Source organism: Silurus aristotelis, assembly GCF_946808225.1.
Source record: "Silurus aristotelis genome assembly, chromosome: 26".
Lineage (NCBI taxonomy): Eukaryota > Metazoa > Chordata > Actinopteri > Siluriformes > Siluridae > Silurus > Silurus aristotelis.
The window spans coordinates 2,885,595-2,913,126 of NC_139599.1; the positions used below are offsets into that span (position 1 = coordinate 2,885,595).

Here is a 27,532-nt window from a genome sequence, read left to right on the forward strand (position 1 = left end):
GTATGGTAAATATGGCCCACTGTGTGTGTAAACATCTGCTGGACCTTCTTTATTCCCCCTACACACTTTTTCTTTTCTCTCTCTCTCTTTGCTTTGCTCTCTCTCTTTGCTGCTTTTAATTATAGAACAGTTTGATTATCAGATAAACGACAAGCGGTTTTGTTCGTCTGCTGTGTTCCGGCTTTACAAGCGCTGTGGGATCTCTAGTCTAAAGCGCGCGCACACACGCGCACGCACGCACGCACGCACGCACACATACTTTCATGAACACCTACATGTGTTTCAGCTGTAAAATCCAAATCGCAATGTGTGACTGTAATTAACTTTTTGTTATATTGCAATAATTGTAAATAAAAGAGGTCGACTAAACGCTAGCTGAGAAAACGGAGAGGTTTCGATCTTTGGGGTGCTGTTATAAGGATTCGAAACCGAGTATTGTGGTTTGTGACGTGTTAACGTCAGGCTTTCCGAATGACTGCGATTTTTTTGAAGCCTTTTCACTAACTGGGTTATTAGACACTCCTTTTTTTTTTTTAACTAGACAAAGTCCAATATTTTTTAATGATTCAAACTATGTTTTGTCTTCGTGTCCTTTTGGTCTTTTTTTTCATAAACAGAAGCTTCGGAATTAAAGATGGCTGTCGTTTTTTACATGCTAATCACATTAGTCATCTTGAGGAAGATCTCCACATATATTCTCTTTTCTTCAGGAAGTCGGTTTTAACAGGTTGCCATCGCACGACAGCATTTTAGCGGCATGTTAAAAAAAAGAAATCGTAGCACTATTAGAATACAGTCGTAGCACTATTAGAATACAGTCGTAGCACTATTAGAATACAGTCGTGGCACTATGGGAATAAAGGTCGAAATTATGAAAATAAATTCTAATTGACGAGAATAATGTCGTAGCACCATGAGAAAAAATGACTTTATTGTCATAGTTTCGAGTTTCTTCTCGTAACCTTAGAATTTTTTTTTCCTTTGAAATTCTATAACCCAAAGCAAAGTGATCGCTAGTCCTGGAGAAACTGCGGAATACACCGTGCATCGTTGTTTGTTTTCACAGTTTCTTATCCCTTTACCGAACAACTTTTCCACAAACTTTAAACAATTTCTGCTTTCTGTCTTTCCTCGCAGGGAAAACCGGACCTGAACACAGCACTGCCCATCAGACAGACAGCGTCGATCTTTAAACAGCCCGTCACCAAAGTGGTCAACCATCCCAGCAACAAAGTCAAGACAGACCCACAGAGAGCGACCGAACAGCCTCGGCAGGTGAAGCTCTTTCTAAATTACTTTGTTGGATTTTTATGCTCTTGTGCTAATTAGTGTGTAAAAAGTGAGTTCAGGTGCTCACTACAGTAAATATGACTTACAGATGCCTGTAAATACATACACTATATGGTTCTTATCCAAACTTTGACCACACTTGGATTTGCATTAACGCCTTATTTTAAAGATAGTTATATAATAATAAAATAGTTTTATTTATAGTCAGAATTTAAACTATTTGAAAAATCCAGAAGCATCTCTCTTTCTCTGTCTCTCTGTCTTTCTTTCTCATTTCATATCTCATTGGATATGTTAGGGTGCAGTACACTCCCGCAACCACAAGGGGCTGCCAAATCCACACTTTTTATCGCAGCACTGATTAACGTAACAACAAACTCTATACACGATATACACAGAGCTTATTTATCATCTTCATAAGGAGAGGATCTCAGAAGGTTCTTATGGTCGACACCATGCATTAAGAGTCATCCGGATGGTTCACAAGGTGTTCCCCATGTTTAATCCTTCACCCTGGTTATTTTAGCTTGCAATAAACAAGCAATCCTATTACATGTTTGCCTTGAACTCTGGATCGAGATAAAACAGAAAAGCAGTTTATATTATTATTATTATTATTATTATTATTATTAATTATTATTATTATTATAAAGAACTCAACGCATCAGAACACATCGTACCAGTTTACACACACACACTGGAGGTCAGAATGATTACAAAGCTGGGGAGGACGATTTGCTGTAAGAGCGGAATGAAGGGGTTGTGTGACTGGGAGTTGAGGTGTGGAAGTGATTTAGTGCGGTGTGTGTGTGTGTGTGTGTGTGTGTGTGTGTGTGTGTGTAGGAGAGACTCCAGTAGTCATTGGCGTTTGGGAATTATCTTGCTGCCTGACTGCTCTGTTCTCCGTGAGCAGGGCTGTAATGATCACACCATCCCCCATACATCTCTTTTTCCCTCTCTCCTTCTCTCCCTCTCTCCTTCTCTCTCTCTCTCTCCCTCTCTCTCTCTCTCTTTCTCTCTCTCTCTCTCTCTTTCTCTATTCCATCGCTCTCTCTTCTCTCGCTCTCTTCTCTCAAACCCTTCACTCCTACGCAGTATGCATGTTGCTGATACGTCATATTCACATCATCCTTTTCTCCAGGAACATTTGCAGGAACATCATAGTTCTAATGGATGCTAATGGTTACACCTAGCTTCTCTGCACACTTCCAGGCCTTTTATAAATCAGAGCAACTCGAACCCATTACCTGTAACACAACAATCTACTGGAATATTTCATGAGCATAATAACGTTTGAACTTGTTCTTCGTTGAGTAAGAACCCAAGTCAGACCTGCGCCATGGAATGGCTTGTGATTGAGTTTTTTTTTTTAAACGTAGCCCTTATTGTAAAAGGTGGATTTATTTGTAAAGGGCCCGAGAGAGTCATGGAGGGGCTTTTATTTAAAAACGCAGCTCAGTAAATCCTTGGGCCTGTTTACGAGCTTCTGTTGGCGAGTCGTTCGGAGTGCCACACAGAGCTGCCATGTTGGCTACAGATGGCTCCCTCGGGCTCATCCTGGACGTCGGTTGGTTTATAACAGAGCGCTGGAGGATTAGCTGCTTGAGAAGGCTAGTTTCTGGAGCGGGTTTAGTAACAGAACTCCATCTTGAGAAGTGCAATTGATCATCATTCGTGAATCGTCGATTTCCATCCGGGAGTAACAGACAATTTTGTGGATTCAGCATATATCTTTTTTGAAAATCCCATTCCAAAATTCCATTTCCTGTTATAATAACCTCCATTATTTTGGGAAGATGTTCCACTAGATTTTGAAATGTCCTAGTGGAGATTTGTGTGAGTTTCATTCCGCCACAAAGGCGTTAGTAACGGCGGGTACTGGTCTGCAAGTCTAGTTTTGTGACACACCAACAGGTGGCAGCACAAACCTGCACGCACAGTCACAGGGAACGCCAACCTTCATAAGTCAATGGACATCGGGAGCTGTGCAACTGGTGCTATTCTTACCACGTACGTTACCACGTCTGTGGGGTCTGACCACATGAGCACTCTCACAAATTAGTTTCTTCACTTCCGCACCCTCCCTAATTGGCCTAAATTTTATGGCCCGGGATCCAAAGACGTCCTACACAATCGTGCGCCTCCAAGTTTGTGGCAACGGTTTGGAGAAGAACCAGATATGGCTGAATGCATCAGGTGTCCCAATACTTTTTTCCATATAGTGTTCTTTCTGTACTTAGGCTCACCTGCCAGCTTCAGATATGTTGCTTTAAAAACCAGCACTTGACCCCTAATCCTGACTAAATCCCCTGCAGGCTGTTTAGAAACATTTTCAAGGCTCGCTTGGTAGAACCGATAAACACTAACATTTCCAGGACACTTGTGAGTTTAATCCTCAGAGTAGCGAATACAGGCACAAGGGCAGACGAAAAAGTGTAGAAAAAAAGGAGTTTTGTACAAGTTGCTTATTTGTAAGTTTTGCGTATATATATATATATATATATATATATATATATATATATATATATATATATATATATATATATATATATATATATCTGTGTTTTTATATTATTTGTTCCATGTCTTTATGTATATGTGCAGCTCTTCTGGGAGAGGAGGTTGAAAGGTTTGAGGTCGTCGGACGTCACAGAAGAGGTTCTCAGGACTATGGAGCTTCCTAAAGGTTTACAAAGTAAGCATGATTCTTTTCTACGCACGTGATTTCGAAACAATCGATGTTGAGTGAGGAACATCGTGATGGATTTCTGTTCGTGACTTGACCATTTGTGAATTAAAAAAATAAAGAAATTATCTCTTTCAAATTTCTTGCAAATTCTATATTAATTTTTTTGTTATATTGTACATGTATATTCTTTCATTCTTTTTATCCCATTCAATTATTTTAATACATTTTTATTTGATTCTATTCCTTTTTTTATGCTGGTTTGTCCCTGTATGGTATAATGTGTATGTTTGTGTAAAGTGTGTAAAACCTGATGTTAAAATCTGCCACGTAATTGGAAAATAACTATTGACTAGATTGAGGCCCAAAGAGTTACTGTTACCACTGTAAGCGCTGGTGGTCTGCGTTTTATTTGCTTATACATCGTGGTGCAGGGAAACGGGGTAATTTTACAACTAGGAGTTGGCAACCCTGGGGGGGGACCGGTTTGGAACCGGTGCGAGCTCGTTTAGACCCGATTGGCATCGTTTAGAATGAAGCAGTAAAGCGGTGCATCGCCATAAAACCTTTTATAAGATTGGAAGGGAATTTTGACATCGTTACCGGTTGGGATGTCACGATCGTGTGCCGTGGGTGGTGAAGTGTCTTGTGGAATGGAGAGGCGAGGGCTCCTCACGATGGCAGCTCGAACAGCCTTGACATTCTCTAGTGTTTCTTAGAAACATCTTAACAGGTGATGACGCCCCAATTCCCTTTTCTTATAACAGTTTTACAGTGATTTCCTGTTTGCCTGCGCCACCCTGTGGCAACCTAATGCCGGATATGCTGCCGAAATTCTTCCTTCTTTCCGGACGAGCCTGATTCATCCTACCTTTAGATAAAGTTCTGTTCAGCTCATGATGAACCTACACTTAATATGATTTAGGTGAAGCAGCATTGCTGGGGTAGTCCCTGAAGGACAGGTAGAAGGCGTCGACAGAGATTATATGAGCCAGTGACTGTAAATAGAAGTTACAGGTATATAATTTTTGTGGACACGTCTTTTTTTTCAGGTGTAGGTCCAGATTCGTCGGATGAGACGTTGTTGTCGGCCATAGCCAGCGCTCTACACATGAGTTCGGGCCCCATCACGGGTCAGACGTCCACAGCGGCAGAGAAAAACCCCGCTATCTGGCTCAACACCTCTCAGCCGCTCTGCAAATCCTTCATCGTCACCGACGACGACATCAGGTACGACCACCTTAAAGCTTTCGCAGTCGAACACCATGAGTGTGTTTGTCCCTGGTTGCAAAACAAGCCCCATTCGAAGTGTCCCCAGCGATGGATTTCGGCCGATTTTCTCTCAGATCGCTGTCGAAATTGCGACCGTGCGTTCCTCCGCTTCTACCCTGACCTACAGGTTCTCCCTTAGTACCTCCCATAGGTGTTTTTTGTTTGTCTTGTTAACCAGTTATCGAGTGCCTCAATAAAACTTGGTGTGATGTTTTTCTTCACTCTGTCTCGAGTCCTTCGCTCTGGGAACATTCGTCTCCCTTCTCACGATCAGTGTAGCTGTTAGCGCGCCACGTCCTGCTCTGTGGACGACTTCATAAGGTTCATAATGGATGCCAATTTCAATCTCGCTTCAGCTCTGTGAGGCATTACGGACAAGATAAATTGGGAGCCCGGCTACTGTATATGGGAAGGCGAAGAGCCGAAATAAGATTTTCTCCTGGCAAGACAGACTCGTTTTCTGTCCTGAGAGCCTCCAGAATACTGATGAGCTCTTTCCACCTTGACTGAGATGATGTATTTGTCTTTCAGCGGTGCGTACGGAGTTACTCGGGGTTCGGGGTGCGATGTGGGATGATTAGCCGCAGAAATAATCGCTACCTGCTCGAAGGATCTGCGAGGCCCTGAGAAAAACAAGCGTATACAAATAAGTGCTTACAGACGATCGCGATTACTCAAACGAACGTCTCGAAGTGTGCTGAGGCAACCACTGGCCCTCCGCGAACACCGTTTCTGTTTCTGAATAATTGCTTTCATTTGACGGGCTCCGAGTTGATCCTTACGCACCCGAAGTCATTTTTGCATGGGATGCTCTGCCCACTAGATGGCAGTAGTTGTCTTTTTGTGTTTGGAGTTCAAAACGGGATCGGGTTGCCCACGAGTATGAACATGGGTCCGGCCAAACCCGTGGACTGTGAAATGCTTTGGAGATGAGCTGCTTGCTGCTGGTGATTATAGAGTGTGGGAGAAATGAAGGAAATGAATCGTGTCGAGGCTGTTTTCCTGCTTTTCTCTCTCAGAAGAAAAGAAGAGCGCAGGCTGGGGCCTGGATGACTGAAAGAGAGTTTAGGCAGGGTGACATGCTCATGCAGCTTTTACACCATCTGATAATGGCAGTAGTTTTGTTTTGTGGAGGAACTAAAGGGATCTGGATAAAGACCGAGCGAGTTTTTGGATCGGTTCCTCTTTTGTGGGGTGCCAGTCAGAATTTTAATCCCCTTAAAAGGTTAAATTACTCAGCCTCCTGCCTGAGGAAAAAAATAATCCTTACTCTTCGTTTGTCTTCTAAAAATCAGAAGTGTGAAAGATTACTTCATTTTAGCCAATGACCAGCAGTGATCAGTACATTAGGCTCCACCCCCCAATGAGTTTGTAATTTACTGAAGAGTATTCACAACTGAAAGGTTCATGAACCTAAATTAATAATAACAGGGTGCTCTGATGTTTCATGTAAAGTCACGTTAGTATTAATAAAACAGAGATGGTCGAAGTACACCATTAAATTGTTACTGGAATTACTTGGGATTACTGGGATTTGTTTACATTCTGTTACAACTGCTGGTATAGAAAATAAATCTGACCAATCAGAAATGAGAATTCAACATTGTATTAATACTATTGTATAAAGTTTCTGAGTTCCTGAAAGGGTTCCTGGAAATGTGGGCATTCGAGATCATAGTATCGACGTCCTGCCTGACAATCAGTATCAATTTTTTTCAATTATTAATATTATAATGCGTCTGTATACGTTTGAGTTTTTATCCAATCAGATTTCAGCTTTCATGTTACGTGTTGCCGGGGTCAGAGTTATCAGACATAAGGCCGGCACGACCAGCCTCTGCTGTTTTTTCATAAATGATTTAACCAATCAGATTGCGAGTTGCTGACTTTGAGGCCTTCTAGCAGGCGTTCGACCATGTTGCATTTTCTCGTCCTTTGAGTAGATGGTCGGAGAGCGCGCTAGTCGGAGCTCGCAACCTGCGTCTGCTGTAGTCTGCACAAGCTCAAATACATTCTTGTGGATTTGTGATGCGGCGCTCTGAACTACTGCGCTTCTCTATAATACTGACGGTTTCTGTAGCTGTGGTCTCTTAATGATGGCATTAAGAGGTGGATTGATTCAGGTAGGACATCACTGAAGACCTGGCTGTGAAATGCAAGGCCTGTTGTTATTATTGTTATTATTATATATGTGTGTTTGTTAGTTCTTGTGTCGAATCACAGAGAAGTGGATTGCGGTTGTTGTAATTAAACGCTGTTGTGTTTTTATTTGCATCTCCCTTCATTAACCTGTAATTAAACCCGAGATGGCATGCGACTCGCTAATGAGAGCTTGGGGTTAATCCGGGATGAGACATGTGTGGAGGAAGAGACGGGGGTGCGTGCGGGGGGCGGGGGAGTTTGACTGACTGGAGGATGGCGTAATGGAGAAGATGTGAGAGCAGCGCTGATGGTTGATGGAAAGCGGTAAAAGGAGGTCAAACGCAATCAACGGATCAGTAAGACAGCACTGGACAGGGTACAGGTTTCTGAAGTGTAGCTCTATCTTCTGTCCTTTCTCTCCCTTACTGTCCGTTTCTTAATCCCCCGTGTTTCCGTCTCCTCAGGGAGCAGGAGCTGAAGGTGCGCCAGGCCAGGAGGAGTCTGGAGGAGGCTCTGATGGCTGACGGTTTGGCGCGGGCCGCCGAATCTGCCAGAGACGTCGAGGGCAGGGCGGCGTAGAGACTCCAGCAGGTGAGAGAGAGAGAGAGAGAGAGAGAGAGAGAGAGAGAGAGAGAGAGGGGAAAAAGAGAGAGAACGTATTAAATGTCTGTCAGTGGAGGATCAAACGAAGGACGGCACACAAAACGACTGAATGGTTATGGTCCCATATAATCTGCATGTTACACGTTGTCACTATCTGCGTTCCATTTTCAGTATCTGTTAATGGGCGTAGCCTACGGCTGCATCGCCACTAATCCAGATACATTTAAACACTACTAGTTCTTCTGAGTCACATTAAAGACTCGTTCAAAATGAACAACCCGTCATTAAATCATACAGCTGAGCAGCTACCAGGTTACAGCCTTTGTTTTAGGGGTCCAAGAGTGGCAGCTTGGTGTGGCTGGGATTTGAACTCATGACCTTTGGACCCAAATCCCAATGCCTTAACTACTAAGCTACTACTTCCATTGTACTTCATCTCTAGGCCCTGGAAAGTGTGAAAAATGGTAGAAAAGAAAACAGAAGTAGAAATAACATTTCCAGCACTGACAGTTTCTCAATCTCAGCTCCATCACTCGAGTTTATAACTGGCCTCAACTACAATGGTAATAGTATTTTTTCTTTTTTTTAAAGTCCTGTTCACACAGATATTATTTTTGCTTGTGATTGCTTTTACTATTTTTTCGGTTCGATTTCCCAAATCATAAACAAACTAGTCGCTTATGCAACCCTGACCAGGCAGTCACTAAGGATGAACGAACCAAATGTCATTTGGTTTGTCGTGTGAGCTTCGTATCCTAGCGCTTATTCCCACCTGCACGAAAATAGAAATCAGTGGGATTTCTCAATCTCTTTATATGGAAACGTTTCCAGATCCAACCAATCTTTTCCAAATCAATTTGCTACAATACTGGATGGGATTTAAAAAAAAAAAAGCATGTTTCCTTCTGTCAACGTGTTCCTCAGCCTTAATTCAGTGCAATATTTTATTTTTTTTTGGCTGAATTCCCGTCGTCTTCCTCTTTTGATATTAAACACAACCTCAGAATGCTTTCCGAAAGCATCCGAATGGAAGTGAATTGTTTTTTGCCCTCTGTGTGATGCAGCTGTGAGCAGCAGTGTGCAGAACAAACTTGGCTTATCAGCTGTTTAGCAATTCTGTAAATATGGATCTTAGCGCTGTCGGAGTTCTGGCTCTCATTAGCTTTGGCATATGGCCTGCCCACTGCTGTGTAACACTCTTTCTTTCCGCCCTACTTTACACCGAAATTACATCGCATGACTCAAGGCCACTTCAAACGCTATATTTACCTACTAGCGCCGGCTTAGGTTTTGTCCCGTGGCGCTTGCGGTTCAAACGCTTTTTGAAATATTTTAAGCTGCAACAAATTGCTGTTTAGACTCACAGGAGCTCGACATTAGCATTTCGCCCCTGAGTTGTAGTGGTTGAAAAGGGAAACTTGAGTAAAACCTGTTGTGGTGCTAAAGAAGAGGGTTTTTTGCTTGATTCCTGTAGCTGCGTTGGTTCGCAAGAAGGATGTCGCGAGTCGATGCTAATTTCTACAAGTGGCTTTCTTGGTTGCGGAGAGAAGTCCTGAACCCCAGACGATCATGAAATATTCAGGTGGCCATTAGGAGCAGGGTTCGACTCTAGCTGCTCTCCAACTGTCTCCTCGGTCCAGTGCTTCTCTTCTTTCCTCTTCATCTCTCTCTAATGAATCTTTAAAGCAAATGAATAGTTCATTTTTTCGAGCCCCTCCTCCCCAGGAGCTGTAACTCTCCAGTCTCCGAACGGGGAGCTCAACCGTGCCACATCTTACATGCCTGAGTACTCCTCCATTTTGAGAATGTATTATAGCAGCTATTAAAAAAAGGCCCTCCGGTTCCTTTCGAATGCTGATGTGCAGCAGCTGTCGCCTGATGCCACTCTGACTGAAGGGTTTTTTGGGGGAGGGTTTTCACTCCAAGTGGTCATTTCCACCATCTTGTTTTTTTTTTTTTTGTTTGCTTAATGTCTATCTAAGCCGTTTATTTGTTTTCCGTTTTCATGGAACCCAGCGTAAAGACGGGAATCGACGGAGGGCTTCGCTGTCAGCAGTATGGTTTTTTTTTTTGTTCAAGTTTTTGCCCCTGTGTGGGGTGAAATTCCCCCTTATCAGGGCTGAATACAAATTACAGCACAACGACAAAAACTGGGGGAAGTTGGTGTTTTCTGCAGTCACGTTTTTCCTTTAAATTGAATAAATTGATTTTTACTATTCTCATTAAACTGTCGTTTTTATTTTATTTTATTTTTTATTCAGCTCAGACTAATTACAGAAGTAGGTACCTCTCCTTCATATAAACGATTATATGAACAACCTATTTAAAACAGCCGCTTCAGTGCAGAATGGAACTTCAATGCAGAATGGCATGAATCATTTCCTGAAATCGACAGATGCCTGCATCACCCCTCTTTCCTAGGATTGACTGACACAGAGGCCCCGCCTCCCTTTCTCATCGGACTCATTCATCTTACCTCTTTATCAGTCCACAAATCCAATGAGCATTACAACTAATTAAAGTTAAAGGAAACAAGTCAGACTTTGAGAATTCATATCTCATTTTTATGCTCTGACTTGCACAAAGGCCACGCCTCCTTCCTTGAAACTTCACTTTTATTGCTCCTGATGACCTTAAGAGGCAATTCCATTTTTCTACCTTCTTCTTTGGACTGAGTCATTCAGAGGCCAAATCTCCTTCACTGGTCTAGACTCGTTGAGGGGCAACACCTCCTTCACTGGACCGACTTATCCAAAGACCACACCTCCTTCACTGGACCGACTCATACAAAGGCCACAACTCCTTCACTGGACTGACTTATCCAAAGACCACACCTCCTTCACTGGACCGACTCATACAAAGGCCACAACTCCTTCACTGGACTGACTTATCCAAAGGCCACACCTCCTTTCCTGGACCGACTTATCCAAAGGCCACACCTCCTTCACTGGACCGACTTATCCAAAGGCCACACCTCCTTTCCTGGACCGACTTATCCAACGGGCCACACCTCCTTTCCTGGACCGACTTATCCAACGGCCACACCTCCTTTCCTGGACTGACTTATCCAACGGGCCACACCTCCTTTCCTGGACCGACTTATCCAACGGCCACACCTCCTTTCCTGGCCCGACTTATCCAACGGCCACACCTCCTTTTCTGGACCGACTCATCCAAAGGCCACACCTCCTTCACTGGATCGACTTATCCAAAAGCCACACCTCATTTCCTGGACTGACTCAACCAGAGGCCACATCATCTTCAGTTGTCTGACTTACCAGAAGCCACATCTTCATTTGACAGACTCATTCAGAGGCGACCTGAACTGGCCTGGACTCCAGAGGTACCACCTCATTATCTGGACCAGAGCGACTCAGAACCCACACCATCCTTATTGGCACTGATCGGCAAAACGTGGATTTATAGATCATCATTGACACAACCATTCTAAGCCATTTCAGGTTACTCTTTAGAAGCTTCAGGGAATTGAAGTCACAAATCCGACAGGTTTTATGATCCTCTTGATGTCGTAGTTACAGCCGTGTGACCCAGCTGGATTTTATCGTAGACTCTCAGTTGGTCCTTTTAAACCCACCACTCGCCTGTAAACCCCCTTTGCTACTGGCACAATGATTCTATTTCAACCCGTTCACACAATGACAAATCCAAAGCATGGCACGTTTCCCATCCAGCATATGAGCGTTTCCAGAAAACCTCCATCGTACTTGCCCATCTGCTGTAATGACAATCAGGGGAGTGGGGGAAACGACGGAAATTGCTCTGCGAAATGAAAAGATAGTGGAGAGGACAGTAATTATCCGATTCGCATTTTTAATCTGGAGCTAATCACAGCAGGGCGGGATTACGAGAGTTGTCAGCTCGGACGACGCTGGCTGTCTATCTGCTCCTTCCACATGTCGCTCTGCCTCTCTCTCTCTCTCTCTCTCTCTCTCTCTCTCTCCGTCCGGTCCAGGGTTATGCCAATATCCGTAAATAGGGGGGTAGATTCGATAATCCTCGTGTATAATAGACAAAAAGCCTGAGCTGCAATTACCTCCGAATGGGGCTGGTGTCAACCCCCGGCTATACGAGCATACACAGACACATGCACCCATACATAGTGGTCGTTATGCTGATGTGATGGAACACTCCATGACAATCGCATACACACAATGGTATTGTGCTACCAGTGTTTTGCCCTCGAATAAAAAAAAACCCCACTGCAATTTGTCCTAATCAAAGTGATCCGGATGTTTGATTTCCAAGAAAATCCACGCCGTGACTCCTGATTACGCTACGGCCCTTCGACGGCTGTAAAAAAAAAAAAAAAGGCCAAAGTGAGCAAATTGTGAAACAGGGGGTTTCTTCCTTTCTTTTTTTACGCCTTCCCCTGCTGCGTGATGTTTAATAGTGCAAAATAGCCTTAATTATTGCTCTATGCGTTCTAATGCGCTATTAAATATGAATGAACCATTAACACTATTCTGACATTTTGACATTACTAGAAAAGGGAAAGGAATGATTCTAATAGCTGTGCTGAAACATTAAAAAAAAAAAAGTCTGCGGAGGAAAAAAAGCTTCGTCTCCGTGGATCTGACATTTCATCTGGCATTAAATTAGTATCATCCCACATTGTATTGATCATTAAGTGCCGAATGTTTCACAACCTGTAGCTTTTTAAAAAATGTAATTATCTATTGTATTTTTTCGAAGTCGGAAACTTTGTGTGATGTTGCGTCGTTCGATCTACGTCTTATCGAGGAAATGGCGTACTTGTGAAACCCTGCGCGTGATCCCCAGGCAGCTCTTGGAGTGATGTTTTATTAGATTTGCGGGTTTAGAATCGATACTCTGTGTGCAAATGTGAACAAATGATGCAGGTGTGGATCTTAAACCACGCTTGAAAAAAACCCTCTAACAGCCCATTGGCCTTTAGTGACAAACTGTTTATTTTTTCCTGAATTCTGCGATTTTTGTTCATTTCTTTTTATCCCTCTGTGTGTGTGAGAGTTGCAAGCTAAGCATTTTTATTGGATGTGTGTGTTTGAGCCTGCTCCATCTCTGTTCTCTGCATTATTGTAAATGTGTCACCGCACGCATGACAATAATAGTTTTTTTTGACGGTTGTCGGTCAATAACTCACAATTAGTAAAATTGAATCCGCAAAATGGAAACCTTTCATGTTTCTGTCTGGCTGGGAAAAGCTACAGCCTCTGCTACCAGCTAACAACCCCACCATGTGGGCAACATCGTCTCTCAAACAGTATCTGCATGATTTTTGCATGATTTTACGCGTCTCCAAAAACTCCGATTGTTTATTCCGTTAAAGCAAACAAAGACAGAGTAAAGAGGGGAACACGGACGCTTGTGATTGTTGCGCTCGTCTTTGCAACTCAGCAGACGTGATTGAAAAAAAAAGCTACACGAATCCATTAGTAATGATCGGAGCAGGAGGAAACGCTGCTTGCTTTTAATATTCAAAGTTCTAGCTCCGCCTTGTTTGGATGTCGAATACAGACTACTGCCACCTGCTGGTATGTTCTGTCACGCAAGTGCAGATTTGCAGTACAATCAGTCGATGCCAATTAATAAAAAAATGCCAAAAATCGGATTAGTCGGTCGCCCGCTAGTGTAAATCCTGAAAATGTGCTAATCAATTAATGATAAACTAAAGTATTTTTTTTTAAAGTTTCTTTCTGCCTCGGTATTCCCCAATCTACCTTTTTTTTTTTCTCAGCTCTATATGTTCCAGACATACCTTTAAAAAAAAAAACACACGCTCACATGGACCAATGATCCTCATAACAACAGCTCGGATCAAATCTCAGCATTGACCTATCAAAGCACCCAAAACAGACAAATCCGCATTTCCTTCATACCCAAGATCCCACCTTCCTTCTCTCTTTCTTCCAAACTCCTGCTTCCTTCTGGCCCAGGCCAAAGATGCATTAAGATGTGTTTGTTAATATTTGATTCACGAAGCGGATCCCTGCCTCCCTTTTTCACACTCTCTCTATCTCTCTGTCTTTTTCACCGCCGCTTTTTTGCCGATAAGTATGGATAATTAATGCTTGCCCGCAGGCAATCTCTTAAGTTGTAGGGCAGTTAGTGTTAATTACCACTTTTTCTTTTCCCCCACCAACAAAAAATCTCGTCTTTAGTAAAAAAGCATATGTTAATGGAGATGCAAATTATACATGTGGCAACCGTGGATTGATTATAGCCCCCTTTTTTATATCACAGAGTGGGTTATTGGCCTGGCAGAGGACAGAAAAAGGGTCCTAATGCAGTAATGCGGAGTCAAAAACATGCGTCCTTATCGCTGCACGTGCACGAAATGAGACGTGATTTAAATTAATCAAAAGGATGAAAAATAAATAAATAAAATTTCTTCATTTGAGGAAAAGATTTGGGAAATTAATTAAACCAGCGTACACACACACACACACACACACACACACACACACACACACACACACACACACACACACACACACACACACGCACACACACTCCCTCCCTCCCTCACCATCTCTGTACCTTTTCTCACTCCCTTTTACACTTCCTCGAGCCTCCTACAACAGGCTTATTGATTATTCCTGACCCTAAGGGGGGATTTTTTTTATTTTATTATTTATTTTTTAAAATTCCTGTTTGTTCTTCCGTACAGTACGAATGCAACTATTCCTCACCCAGCGTTCCTCATCCGAAGCCCTTCGGCACGTCGACCTCGCTCGAAAGGTCCTACGCTATTTCGGTCTGGCCGTGCTCATGTGCGCGTCTGTTATCGTAACCCCTGGACGCTCGTGATCCAGATGTGGTTACATTTGAATGCCGCAGCGGTTTTGTTGTAAGACTCGGGCGGTGTTTTATCTGAGCACAGAGCAGAGTTTGCAAATATTTCGCCAACACTTGGATACGATGATTAAAATCCGAGGATTAATTCATTAATTATTATTTTTTTATTTAATGCTGATGTGATCTTGTTAAGGTTATGATAATAATCCTGGTAGACATTTTCAATTCAGTTTTACTTGTAGGGCACCTTTAACAATAGACGTTTGACCAAACCGGCTTTTCCAGAAACAAAGAAGTTATATTTGTGTCTCATTTGACTCGTTTTTGCTCGAAATATCAGACACCTCAAAGCGACTTAACAGAATGTAAGAATGATAGATTTAGATATAGATTTATAGAATCCTGTGTATTTCTCCCCATAAACAAACCTGTGGCAAGGATAAAACTCCTTTAGATGGTATCCGGGAAGAAACCCTGAGGGGAACCAAACTCAAAAAGAATCCCATCCTCATTTAGGTGACACCAAGTGTGTAATTATAAAACATTACAAACACCAGAGAGTGAAAAATATCCTGAGCACCGGAACCAGGAGCAAGTCATAAATTAGCTCAACATCCGAGTTAATTTTAGATTCGAGACCAATTCCTGTATGCCAGAGGCTTTAAATGTTGCTGGCGACACGGCGTATGTGGAATGGTTTTTGAGCGTTGATTAAGAGGTTGTTTATTATTAACAATTAGGAGGTTCTGGTTAGATGCTAACTGCATTTTCGTTGCCTTGTACTGAAACTTGTGCAATGACAATAAAGTTGAATCTACTTCAATCAGGTGTGAAGAAATCAGAAAAATATGCAACAGGTTTATCATTCTTACATTTATATCCATATTTAATCCCCTACTCATGAAATTCATGTCCCCAATCATCTAACACTGAGATCATGAGCCATCAGTCATCCGCTGAACCTCGACTCCACTCCAACTCACATACACTCTATTTTCTTCTCTCTCTCTCTCCTGCAGAACACACTGAATTTAAGCCACACCCACCAAGACGACCCCCTTCCTCTCAGAGATGATGTCATCAGTCTGCACCGGGATCTGGATCCATCCTGTCGCAGACTCAAGCACATTCTATACACACACACACACACACACACACACACACACACACACACACACACACACACACACACACACACACATATATATATATATATGCGGACAAACAGCTTCCACCAAGGCCTTTTTCTTTTTCTTCTTCTTTTTTTTTTTTTTATTTTTATGTAGAGCATATATTTTTGTGTACATATCTATATAATTCAGAATAATGCTTATTTTGTTGTGCAAAACAAACATTTGAAAATAATTTTTTTTTCTACAGGAAAACCATAAGCAATACTTCTGGGGAAAAAAACATGATTCAGGTTGCAATCTGCTGGATTTGTATTGCTAACTTTTTTTTTTTGTTCTCGTTCTCCGACAGTTGTAAGGGATTCGTTCTTTTTTTCAGGGTTTGTAACGAATAATGCATTTACATTCTTAATAATGAGAACTTGCTTATTTAAGAGAAATAATTTTATACCTTGGAATAATAAAAAAAAAAAGATACTTTGTACATTTTGTGCATCATTATAGAATAAATAAATAATAATGTTCACATCTGGGCTTTGATCTTTTTCTTTTTATTTCTTTATTAATATTTTTATTCTATCTATCTATCTATCTATCTATCTATCTATCTATCTATCTATCTATCTATCTATCTATCTATCTATCTATCTATCTATCTGGGCAAAAGTTTGTGGACACCTGACAATAAGACTGGTATGTGCTTTCTAAACATCCAATTCCACATTTAGTCTCCATTTCCTGTTTTAATACCCTCCACTTTTCTGGGAAGATGTTCCACTAGAGTTTGTGGAGATTTATGGAGATTCATTCAGCCCCAAGGGTGTTAGTAAAGTCAGGTAGTGATGTAGGTGAAGGGAGGAGGTCTGAAATGCAGTCAACATTCACATTCATCTCAGAGGTGTTCACTAGCGTTGGAGCTCTGTAGCAGGAGATCTTTCATTCCAAGTTTCCTATCCATGTAAACCGTACCTTCATTGAGCTGGCTTTACGCACCGGGGCGTTGTCCAGCTGGAACAGAGAAACACATCCAAAAACATAGTAAACAAATGTGTGCCTCCAGCTTTGTGGTAACAGTTCAGGGAAGAACCACATATGTGTGGAAAAATCAGGTGTCCCATACAATTAATCTATCTACACTTTCATTTTTGAGTTTATATATATATATATATATATATATATATATATATATATATATATATATATATATATATATATATATATAAAAAATAGAAATAAAATAAATATATATATTTATTTATTTATATATTGCATTTTATTTATGTATTATTTCATTTAATTGTATTGATTTTAAAGGTTTTTAATTTTTAAAGTTTATCTTGTTCTCAATTTTTGTGTTACGTAGTTTTACAATCTGATGTTTATTTCTTTATTTAATTATTAGAAATTAATTACTATATATTTATGTATTAATTAAAATTTTTATTATTATTATTATTATATTTAAATTATATATTGTTTACATTTTATTTGGAACGTTTCAAATTTTTTTTTCTTTTTTTCTAGATATTTTTTTTTACTATGTATTTGTGTGTGTGTGTGTGTGTGTGTGTGTGTGTGTGTGTGTGTGTGTGTGTGTGTGTGTGTGTGTGTGTGTGTGTGTGTGTGTGTTAAATTATATGTTTGTGTTCCCTCATTTATTTAAAGGTAACAAATTCTGTCCAGGTGCATCATCAGAATCAGGTGTCAACATGAGAAAATCTTTCTGATTTCGGTTACAGGTTTACTTAAAAAAATCTTTTTTTTTTTTGTTTTTTGTTTGTTTTCTGGAAGCGCAGTGTTTGTGATCTTTTCATTGCGGCCGCTTTGGGTTCCACGGGGCTGCTGCCTGGCGTCATTAGCATGCGTTAATGGTCTGGTGTTGCCAAGATAATAACGGTGTATGGGAATTCTCTCCCTCCCTCCCCCCCGTTTCGTTGGCTGAGGCTCGCTTACAAAACGGCCAGAGAATCTATTTGCATCTTATAATGGTCGTGTTTTGCATAATTTTTTGGACTTGGATGGTATTTGTTCTCCTTGTTCTGTGCTTAACGCTGTAATTTTTTGAAAAAGATGTGAAGCTTTGTTAAAGCATCAGATGGAGTGGGCCATGTGTCCGCCTCATTAAAACTCAATAATGACCCTAACAGGATGGACGGCGGTGGTGTGACAAACAAAACGACAGATTTTTATTGCGATATGAAGCTCATTATTTAAATTATGTATAAAATCTGCGTTTTTATAAAATGGTTGAACATGCCCTTTCTGTCTTTTCTGCCTCTCTGGCAGCCTGTGTTTTTGTAAATGATCTCAAGTTTCACAGCATGAAATTACTTCAGAGCTCCTAATTACAGCTTGTTATCGCTTGTCATATCTGATTAGTGGCCTGACTGACTCGAAAGATGTGCACTTTCTCCAGGAGTCCCGAAGAACAACGAGGAGTCCGCGAAAGTGTAATATAGGATCCGATCGGACTGCAGTTTATATTGTTCGGTAGTTGAACGAGCTCTGGGATCTGAGAGACTCGGTGCGTCTGTGGTGACTTCCTCGAGTCGTCTGTTTCATCACGAACATGAACTTAATACAACACAAAAATAAATGATGGATGTTTTAAGCTGTATTCAGAACATGAGTCAGGATTTAATACTAAAAAATAATTTTCTTAATTTAATTCTGATCTTGGAGTATTATTAGAGGGACAGCGCATGTAGGACGTTTTGGAGACAAGGTGAGATTGAGATGTTTGGACATGTGCAGAGGAGGGATATATCAGTAGGAGAATGCTGATGATGGAGACACCAGGAAGGAGGAAAAGAGGAAGACCAAGAAGAAGGTTTATGGATGTGGTGAGGGAAGACATGCAGGTAGTTGGTGTGAAAGAGGCAGATGTAGAGGACAGGGGGGTATGAAGACGGATGATCCGCTGTGGCGCCCCCTAATGGGAGAAGCTGAAAGAAGAAGAAGCAAACAGAAGTATTGATGCTACATTAAAACGTACTCATTATTGGGAAACTCTAACGAGTAAATGAGTAAGTAATTTCTACTACATTTTCTTCTCAGCCTTGATTTCAGCAAGTAATGTCCGATCAGAACGGCTGAAACCATATCGCCATGGAGATGGCTTTGTGCTTTGGATATTGGCAAGCAGGAACAGGTTTTAGTCTCTTGGTTCAAGTGAAGGGAAAATTTCCTGCTACCAGATCCAAAGACGTCCTATACAATTGTGTGCTCCCGAATTTGCGGTAACAGTTTGGGGAAGAACCACATACGGCTGGGGAAAACATGTCAAAATCCTTGTGTCCATATATAATGTATGTCTGATTTTATTTTACTACACTGGAGGTTGATATGAGACATAAATATGGCACTATAAAGCAATTTAGGAGACGCATCTTGAGACATTTCCTATCGATAGATTCAATTCTAAGAACGTTTCAGTATATAGTAAGTGCTTTGTACGATAATCTTTCCAACCTGTCCTTCAAAAATGTGAATGTCTATTCAAAAAGTATACCAGCAATATACTAGACTCTTATTACATCTTTTTAGTGTTATAGTGTCTTTTTAATAGATCATATACTGCATTATACTTTATTTTTACATTTTGAACTGTTTCTTTTATACTATCGTAAAAGAAAAAATATATTTTTCAGTCTGCATTTTCTCTCTCTGATTTTTTTGTTGTGTTTAAATTGGTGGTGTATTTAAGGTCAAGGATGCGTCTATTTTCACTTTTGAAATTGTGTTAATTTGTAATTGATATATTTTTTGAAGCTTTTATAAATGATCACAGGATGCTGGAGTGAATCACAGAGTCCCTGGTTTAGCCGACTGTTTTCTGTACATATGACAATAAACTCTTAAATTCTGAATATTTAATCTGAATCGTGGAAAATCTCGCATTGAAACTGTATAGATTTAAGCATGTGCGTAAACTAACTCCGAATATACATAACTTTCTAAATACTGCCATAATTTTGGTTGCCAATTCTAAATACGATTCTTTGTTGCCACTATTATTTTAAAATGTTATTAAAATGTAAGTTTGTTTAAACTATATATTATAAAGCATTTTTGTAGGTACTCTTAGAAATGTTATCCATTCCATGCAAAATTATTTTTTCAACCTAAAAAAGCCAATTTTTCAAACACTTTGAGACACTGCCTATAACATTAGCAGGTGTTTGTCATTTTAACACGAAATTAAGCGGCAAAATGTATACTTTAATGCTTCGTAACGGTGTTAGAAATGCAAAACCGATTACCGCTTTGCATTTAGGATATTTAGGAAATCATCCATCCAGGTGACACATGAGCTGCAAAAAGCTACGCATTAACTGTGTCAAGCGTTCAAATTCAAGCACTGGTACGCAGGTGATAATTACACCTCCTATATGCTAAGATGACAGGTGGACGTTTTTTATGGAATTTTATGGACTTATGGAAATTTCATGTAGGTTACTACTTTACTTGCAAAAAACAAAACAAAAAAATTTTTTGTAGACACTATTATTTACAGTGGCCTACAATTATCTTATTTATACAACTGAACAGTTAAGGGTCAAGGGGACTTGCTCAAGGGCCCAAAAGTGGCAGCTTGGTGGTGTTTCAATCGGACATTCAACATCTTATCCACTGAGCTACCACTCCACCAAACCTGGTGATTTTATGAAAGTTGGTTGCCTTTAAAAACCAGTGGAGGGCGAAGTACATAAACCATATACTTCAGATAAAGTAGAGATTCACTCGTAAATTTTTACTCCAGTAAAAGTTTCCCCTTTTGAGTAAAAATACAAAAGTATTTGCCTTCAAATGTCTTAAGTATCCAAAGTATTATGATTTGTTATGGCTATGATGTGCCTATCATCATTTTAGTCACAAGACTCTTTACTTAATCAATGTGACTCTCAGCACAATGATCTATTAATAAAATAATATTAAAGAGTCAAACACTGATTGATTTCTATTAAAATGATCGTGAGCCTAAAACCTTCTTTTCATCTACTTAAAATAAAATTGCGCAAATGAGGTCACGTGTGTTGTAGCGAGTTCGAGTCTGGAGTTTCTTCATCATTTATTCCTCTCTATATGTTCTGCTTGCTGTTGAAGTGACGCTGAACTGTATGTTGGTGGTCAGTAGATACACAGAGCACCAATCAAAACAGAGCGCACGCTCATTTCTGATTGGTGGATTGCTGCTTGTTTGACCTTTTTAAGTTTTTATGCGCTCATTAATAAACGACTGATTTTGCAAAAGTCGTTTGAGTCTGTCTTTTCGGCTTCTCCCGTTAGGGGTCGCCACAGCGGATCCTCCGCACGTTTTTGATTTGGCACATGTTTTACGCTGGATGCCCTTCCTAACGCAACCCTCCCCAATTTATCCGGGCTTGGGACCGGCACTGAGAGTGGCTGGGGATGGTTCCCTGACCGGGAATCGAACCCGGGTCACAGCGGTGGGAGCGCTGCATCTTAACCACTAGACCACCAGGGGACCTGCAAAAGTCGTTTGAGTAAAAAAGTTAAATATTTGACTTTCGAATGGAATGAAGAAAAAACTTTCCAAATAGAAAATCACAGATACGTGAAAAAGCTACTTAAGTACAGTAATGAATTATAATTATTTCCATACTGTCCACCACTGTTAAAAACTGATGCTAATATGATAAAATTAGTAAGATACTGGCACAAGACTTCTGTGAGAAGAAAAAACATGTGCAGCATTAGCATTAGCATTAGCTGTAAACTGAGCATGATGGGTATTATGGTGCAAACTGTGCTGTGTCTAAGCTCACGGGAGTCATAACATTATGTTTTTTATTGTTTGTTAGTGCCTGGGAGTGGCCTGTTGTAATCCCAGGATAAGAAAATGATCGTAATATTGCTGTGATCTTGAGAAGTTTGGTGAAGATACAGTAAAATCTTTAAAGATTGAAGATTTAGTTTATTTTTCTATATTTTTGGTTGAAATGATTCCGGTTCAAATTTTCTGTTTTCTCCCAGCTTCTAAAGAATAAACAGTGAACCAACCTGGTATCTTCTATATATATTTATATAAAAGTAGCTTGTTCTCACTTAGGTTGTGAATGTGATATATATATTAATACCAGGAATCCACAATAGGTCTCATGCTCATGAACCCCGTGCCGATGCTGCCGCACCTGAAGCTCCGGTACTCGCCAGGCCTAAAGTACCACATGCTTGCCCTGGCAAGTGATGGAGTTGCAGTCATCATTCATTTCCATCATCTGGCTCGTGAAACTCGCCCTCTCATACATCTTCATCCTGTAGGAGCCATGGTACTGTTTTGTGGACAAGATGCATTAGCAGGCAATGAAAAAACATTTCACATGAGTTGTATAGTAAGTGAAATCTTTCCAGACATCCTTCAATTAAAAGTACAGATACATGTTTTAAAATGAAAAAGTTGAAGTACTGACTATACTTTTTTTACTCATGTTAAAGAAAATAAGGTATATATATATATATATATATATATATATATATATATATATATATATATATATATATATATATATATATATATTGGACCCCACATCATATTAATATTAAGGCTGTCAATCGATTTAAATATTTCACCGCGATCAATCACATGATTGTGGTGAGTCAACTCACGTCAACTCGCACATTTTTATCTGTTCCAAATGTACCTTAAAATAATACTTTTCACGTTTTTTTAATACTCTAATCAACATGGACAAATATGGATGCCTTATGCAAATTTGTTTATTATTAGTAAAACCAAACTCAACATAGAGCATTAAGACAATATAAGACAATAAAGATAATAGAGCATAAAGACAATAAATTTTTCTAAATGTTTAAAAGTAATTATAATGTTTTAAATAACGTAAATCATCAAACGGAACCTTTGCTATGCTTCCACAAGGACGGTTAATAAAGTGATACTGGAGGAACTGTACCTCTCCCAACTTTCATACGGATTACATGATCAGAGAATATATGACTTGGGAATTTGTTTATTTAAAACTAGATATTTCAAGCTTTCTTTTCATATAGTTATTATGTCTGCGAGGCGAGTATTCACTGAGATTCAGGTTGTTTTATTTGTGTTTGTCAAGAGAGATGACAGAGAAGGCAGAGAGCGCCCCCTGTCTGTTTTCTTTATTTTACAAAAGCACAGCATTTACAGTATATACAAATAAAAGTAGACCCTTTACAGATTCAAATGATGTATCTCTCTTATCTGTACGATAAAAAAATACCGATTGATTGAAGTTTGTTTTGGCGTTATGAGGAAAAAACGGCAAAACGCGCCAGTGCGTTTGTCAACCCCCAGAGGGTTCATTGTGTGCACCATGGCGGATTTTGGTGCTTGAATTGAGAAATATAGTCATACAAATGATTGGTGGTAACAAATTATTTTTCGGTGCTTTATTATTTTTATATATATCAGAGTAAAGAAAGGACGTTGTGAATAAACGTGTTTTGCCCTGAAGGATTTTCGCCTCTTTCATATTTATTTATTTATATCTTTAATAAAAATGATCAAACAGAAATGCGCGCTGCAATAATTGCACGTTGATAAAATTGGGGTCGTTAAAATCAATTTGCGTTAACGTGTTATTAATGCGTTAATTTTGACAGCCCTAATAAATATATTATTAGAAAAGCGAATTTAGTTACCTAATGAATGTAACCAGGCTGAACAGCCACCATATAGAACACAAGCAGAGAAAGATGATGATGATGATGATGATGATGATGATCAGGAATGTCTCTGTTCTCAGTTATGTTTACATCACTGACTCCTTCTGTCTCATCCACGTTAACCCCAGACGTCTTAGTGCTTCCTGACTGCTTATTGTTATCCTCATAAATTAGTCTACGTCTGTGGTGTGTGAGAGACAGGAAATGATACACCAGTAGTAAATTGAAAAAGCCGTGCAATGACAGGTAACAGGTGGATGGGCTGAAAACATGAGAGGTAAAATATTGATCATGTCACCAAATAAACTACAACCAAAGTAACGAGTCTGTTTTGAAAATGTAAGTGTAGATATTTGTGTAAAAATGTAGAGTGAAAGTAAAAAGTTCTTAAATTACTGATACCCGAAAAATAAGTACAGTAACAAAGTATTTGTACTTCCCACCTCTGTGTCCTTCTCATGCTCACTGATTTCCAAACACCACTGTCTACTCATTAATATTCATAAAGCAACCGTCAGTGTTTATTCATATTCATTACTTACTTTAGCTTGCTCAGGCGAATCAGCTTGCTAATAGAATGCTAAACAAACCTGAAAGCATACCTCATTCCTGAAATAAGTTGTCTGAGGTAAAAAGTACAGGTTTTATTTAACGGATTGCAGCATTTTCACTTTGTGTTATCGCTCATGCTAATGCGAATCGTGTGTCGTCGCAAATTGCACACTAGCATGCTAAGCAATACACTTTACATATCTCGCGGTGCACACATTTTCTTTACCAACTGTAATAACTTCACATTTTACATTATTTTAAGTGTTAATTAGGTCTTTTGTGCAGCAGCCAGTCTGTAGTTGGTGCTGGAACATGAATCACAGACGGAATGTATATTTATGTGAAAGTTGCCGTATGTTATGGATACGGTCGCTGCACTAATAAAACAACTAGTTGTAATTTTCTTAATTGAGAAGTTTTTTAACATTGTTGGAACGTTTCTTTTTTGTTTTCCACACAAGGTTACACGCACAGGCACAAGGAGCACTGACCTTCATTAATCAGTGTGCTAATAGATGTCGTCCTGTGTACATCAGGAGCTGTGCAGAGCAACTGGTGCTATTCTGACCACGTGCGTTACTACGTCTGATTTTCTCACCACGTGCGCACCCTGGCACCGAGCTTTTCCCGTACGTGAGTTTCATGATCAACAACATGAGCTCACTTCTGCACCCACACTACTCATTAGATTTGGCTTCTTCGGACTTCGCCCTGTTCCCGAAGATCAAGATTGAGCTCAATGGTCTCTTGACACGCTTAGAAAAGAAGAAGACGACTTCCGGGATACATTCCAGAAGTGTGTGTTTGTGTGTGTCTGCTGATGCCAAAGTTGTTTGGGTACCAGGGGAATCAGGCCTTTCAGGATTTTTTTCCTAAACCATCTTGCCTTGTTTTTCGAAGGTGGGCATCACTTCAAATTATATTTAAGGTATCTAAACACCATTGATTTTTATAAACCTGACTAGATTATTTTTTGAGGTCAATAAACCTAGGATGGGGATCTTTGGCAGGATCTGATCCAGTTGTTCATGCCTCATCGCCCACGTGTTCATGTAGTCAGCATACTCGCCCCTCCTGAGAAAATATTGGTTCCCCATGTAGTTGGATTGATTGTAGACCATTCAGCAGCCACTCTCTACCCTGCATGAGTAGCAGTGGTTCAGCTAGGACGCCATATCTGCACAGTCACTGCTGCACATAGGAACGGCCTCCGAAGTCCGTGTCCTCATAGAAGATGATCTGGGGGAAAGAATTATAATGGTTTTAATGAAACAACATAAACAGCTGATATTTTTTAGAAACAACCCAATCGTTTCAGTGGGAGGTTTCTAGGCTTCGTTACTGAATGGTGAACGACACACTCTTTCACCATTAAACCCTCGTATTTATACCTGACTGCCCCCCAAAATCCATTCGAACAACTCATTGTCAAAACCCCCTGAGCAAGCAACACAGCACAGAGGACGGCTATTATTACAGGTCCATGTGATTCTGCCTCCAGAGGGCTTTTGAATGGATGCAAGACAATGCATCGGAGCACCTTTCCCCCCCCTCTGTGTGCACACGGTACAGGGTTTGTCATTTTCAGGATGAATTGCTGTGCTCTATTGAAGACTTTTTTTGTCTTCGTGTCAGGCTGAGTGAGCGATTTGGCAGTGGTAAGAGGGCCAAATACATCATTACACCTGATCCCAGGGTGACGCGACATTTCGCGATCGATTTTTAAAACACTTTTACTTAATGTATGACATTTAAGTTCAGATGATGTTGGGCAAGAAATAGCTTCTTTAAGCCATATGAAAAGAGCTATCATGGCTTTGTTAAAAAAAAAAAAAGGACCTGTATTTTCCTCCCACTACATTCAATTAGACTTTTTATTTGTGTGGCTTTTAACAATAAGCAGTGTCACAAAGCAGGTTTACGGAGACATTGAAATTCAACAATTGTCCCTAATGAGTGGAGAGTATTATTAATGGTGGTGAGGAAAAACTTCCTTGAAAAAACTTGAGAAGAACAGATGCTCATCCAGGCAACACCATTATAGATTAATCCATTTCTTTGACAAAATGTACAATTGTGAAACCAGGAGATTCACTTTGGTTTGAACCTGACGTCAAAGGTTTAGAGTACAAAAGTAGCAGTGTCAATCCTGAAACTACAGTCAATTATAGAAAATAGTTCTGAGCCGCCAAAGCAAAAGTATCAGTTGCAGTCATTTTCATGCTTTCTAAATGGCACAATCCACAGAAATCACATCATTTAAAAAGGCCATTCTCAGCAGCAGTAGAGGTTTCTCTTAAAAAAAGTTGGAAAGTGTATCTATGGCAGCTTAACTAAAACCGAGGGCAGAACATGAGGGCACCCTGGAACATAAACCAGCGAGCCGTTCCATGTGAACAGAGCGACAGCATCCAAATAAATGATTTTCATTGTCCTCCCATCTAATTGTGTTACTTCTCGTCTTATTCATGTCGTATTTTTCCACACTAGCAAGTGTGAGTTTTTTTTTACAGTTATTCTAATAGAATGCTAATTTCCTTTTTTTTCTACGCCAAACTTCACATTTTGCTTGTCTCAATCGCAATCTAATCATTCTCTAATGAAGTGTATTTAGTTACTGCAGTCATTCATCTGCAGGCTGTGAATCAGTTCTCCCCTGCAGCTCTGCATGCATGAGAGTTTAATGCAGGTTGGCGACCCACCAGGACTACATTCAGATCAATCTTAAAATAGTCCATGAAACATTCAAGACATTTAGCAAGCAGGAAATCATTTTTTAAACATCAATTCTCTTTTTTTTCCTGTTGCACACCTTTTTTGCAACTTACTAGGCTTACTAGGAATTTTATTTAAACAGTGATTAACTTTTAATTTGTACTTTTTAGTTAATATTGTGACAAAAAACTCTATTTTTTATTGCTGTAATGTAAAATCTGGAACCGCTTCTCAACCACGTTACACCACACAGATGGCTCTATTTAAATATTTACTTATGCATGCAGAGGAGCATTGGAATACTTTGCTCTGATTGGTTGAAATAAACATACCACGCGAGGTTAATTTGAATACTCAACTGTGATTGGCTCAAGGCAGTTGATTACATCGCAGCTCACTGAGAACACACACTATAGTCTATAATAAAGTATCAGGCTCCTCCTTTATATAAACTAAATTTAGTATACCAGTGTGTAATTTGGGCCACAGTTTTTTATTTCTTATTTCTAACATCTAATATTCAAAGGAAAGCTTCCAGTACTGCAATTACTGGGTCCAAACATTTGCTATATATTATCATTGAGACATAATTCAGCATTTTTATTACAAAACTTCAAATGAGATTTTATTGAAAAATGTATTTTTTCTTTATTTGAGC

General features: G+C 40.0%; 1 protein-coding gene and 1 pseudogene across 2 annotated transcripts in view; one reads left to right on the forward strand and one right to left on the reverse strand.

Moving 5' to 3' along the window:
* mbd2 (methyl-CpG binding domain protein 2) overlaps positions 1 to 16,449 on the forward strand; it is a 31,723-nt gene extending 15,274 nt beyond the window's left edge. The window contains exons 3-7 of the mRNA XM_083531162.1: positions 1,138 to 1,275; positions 3,895 to 3,985; positions 5,029 to 5,206; positions 7,855 to 7,981; positions 15,811 to 16,449. Of these exons, the coding sequence (XP_083387288.1) occupies positions 1,138 to 1,275; positions 3,895 to 3,985; positions 5,029 to 5,206; positions 7,855 to 7,969 (522 nt within the window). The 3' untranslated portion in view covers positions 7,970 to 7,981; positions 15,811 to 16,449. The remainder of the gene's footprint in view (positions 1 to 1,137; positions 1,276 to 3,894; positions 3,986 to 5,028; positions 5,207 to 7,854; positions 7,982 to 15,810) is intronic.
* A 408-nt stretch (positions 16,450 to 16,857) lies between these two features.
* LOC310720656 (gamma-crystallin M2-like) lies at positions 16,858 to 25,867 on the reverse strand (annotated as a pseudogene). Its single transcript has 5 exons — positions 25,730 to 25,867; positions 25,148 to 25,398; positions 23,787 to 23,869; positions 22,110 to 22,217; positions 16,858 to 16,929 (listed from the first exon to the last, which is right to left on the reverse strand). The product of its transcript is annotated as a gamma-crystallin M2-like (transcript).
* Between the last annotated feature and the right edge of the window lie 1,665 nt (positions 25,868 to 27,532).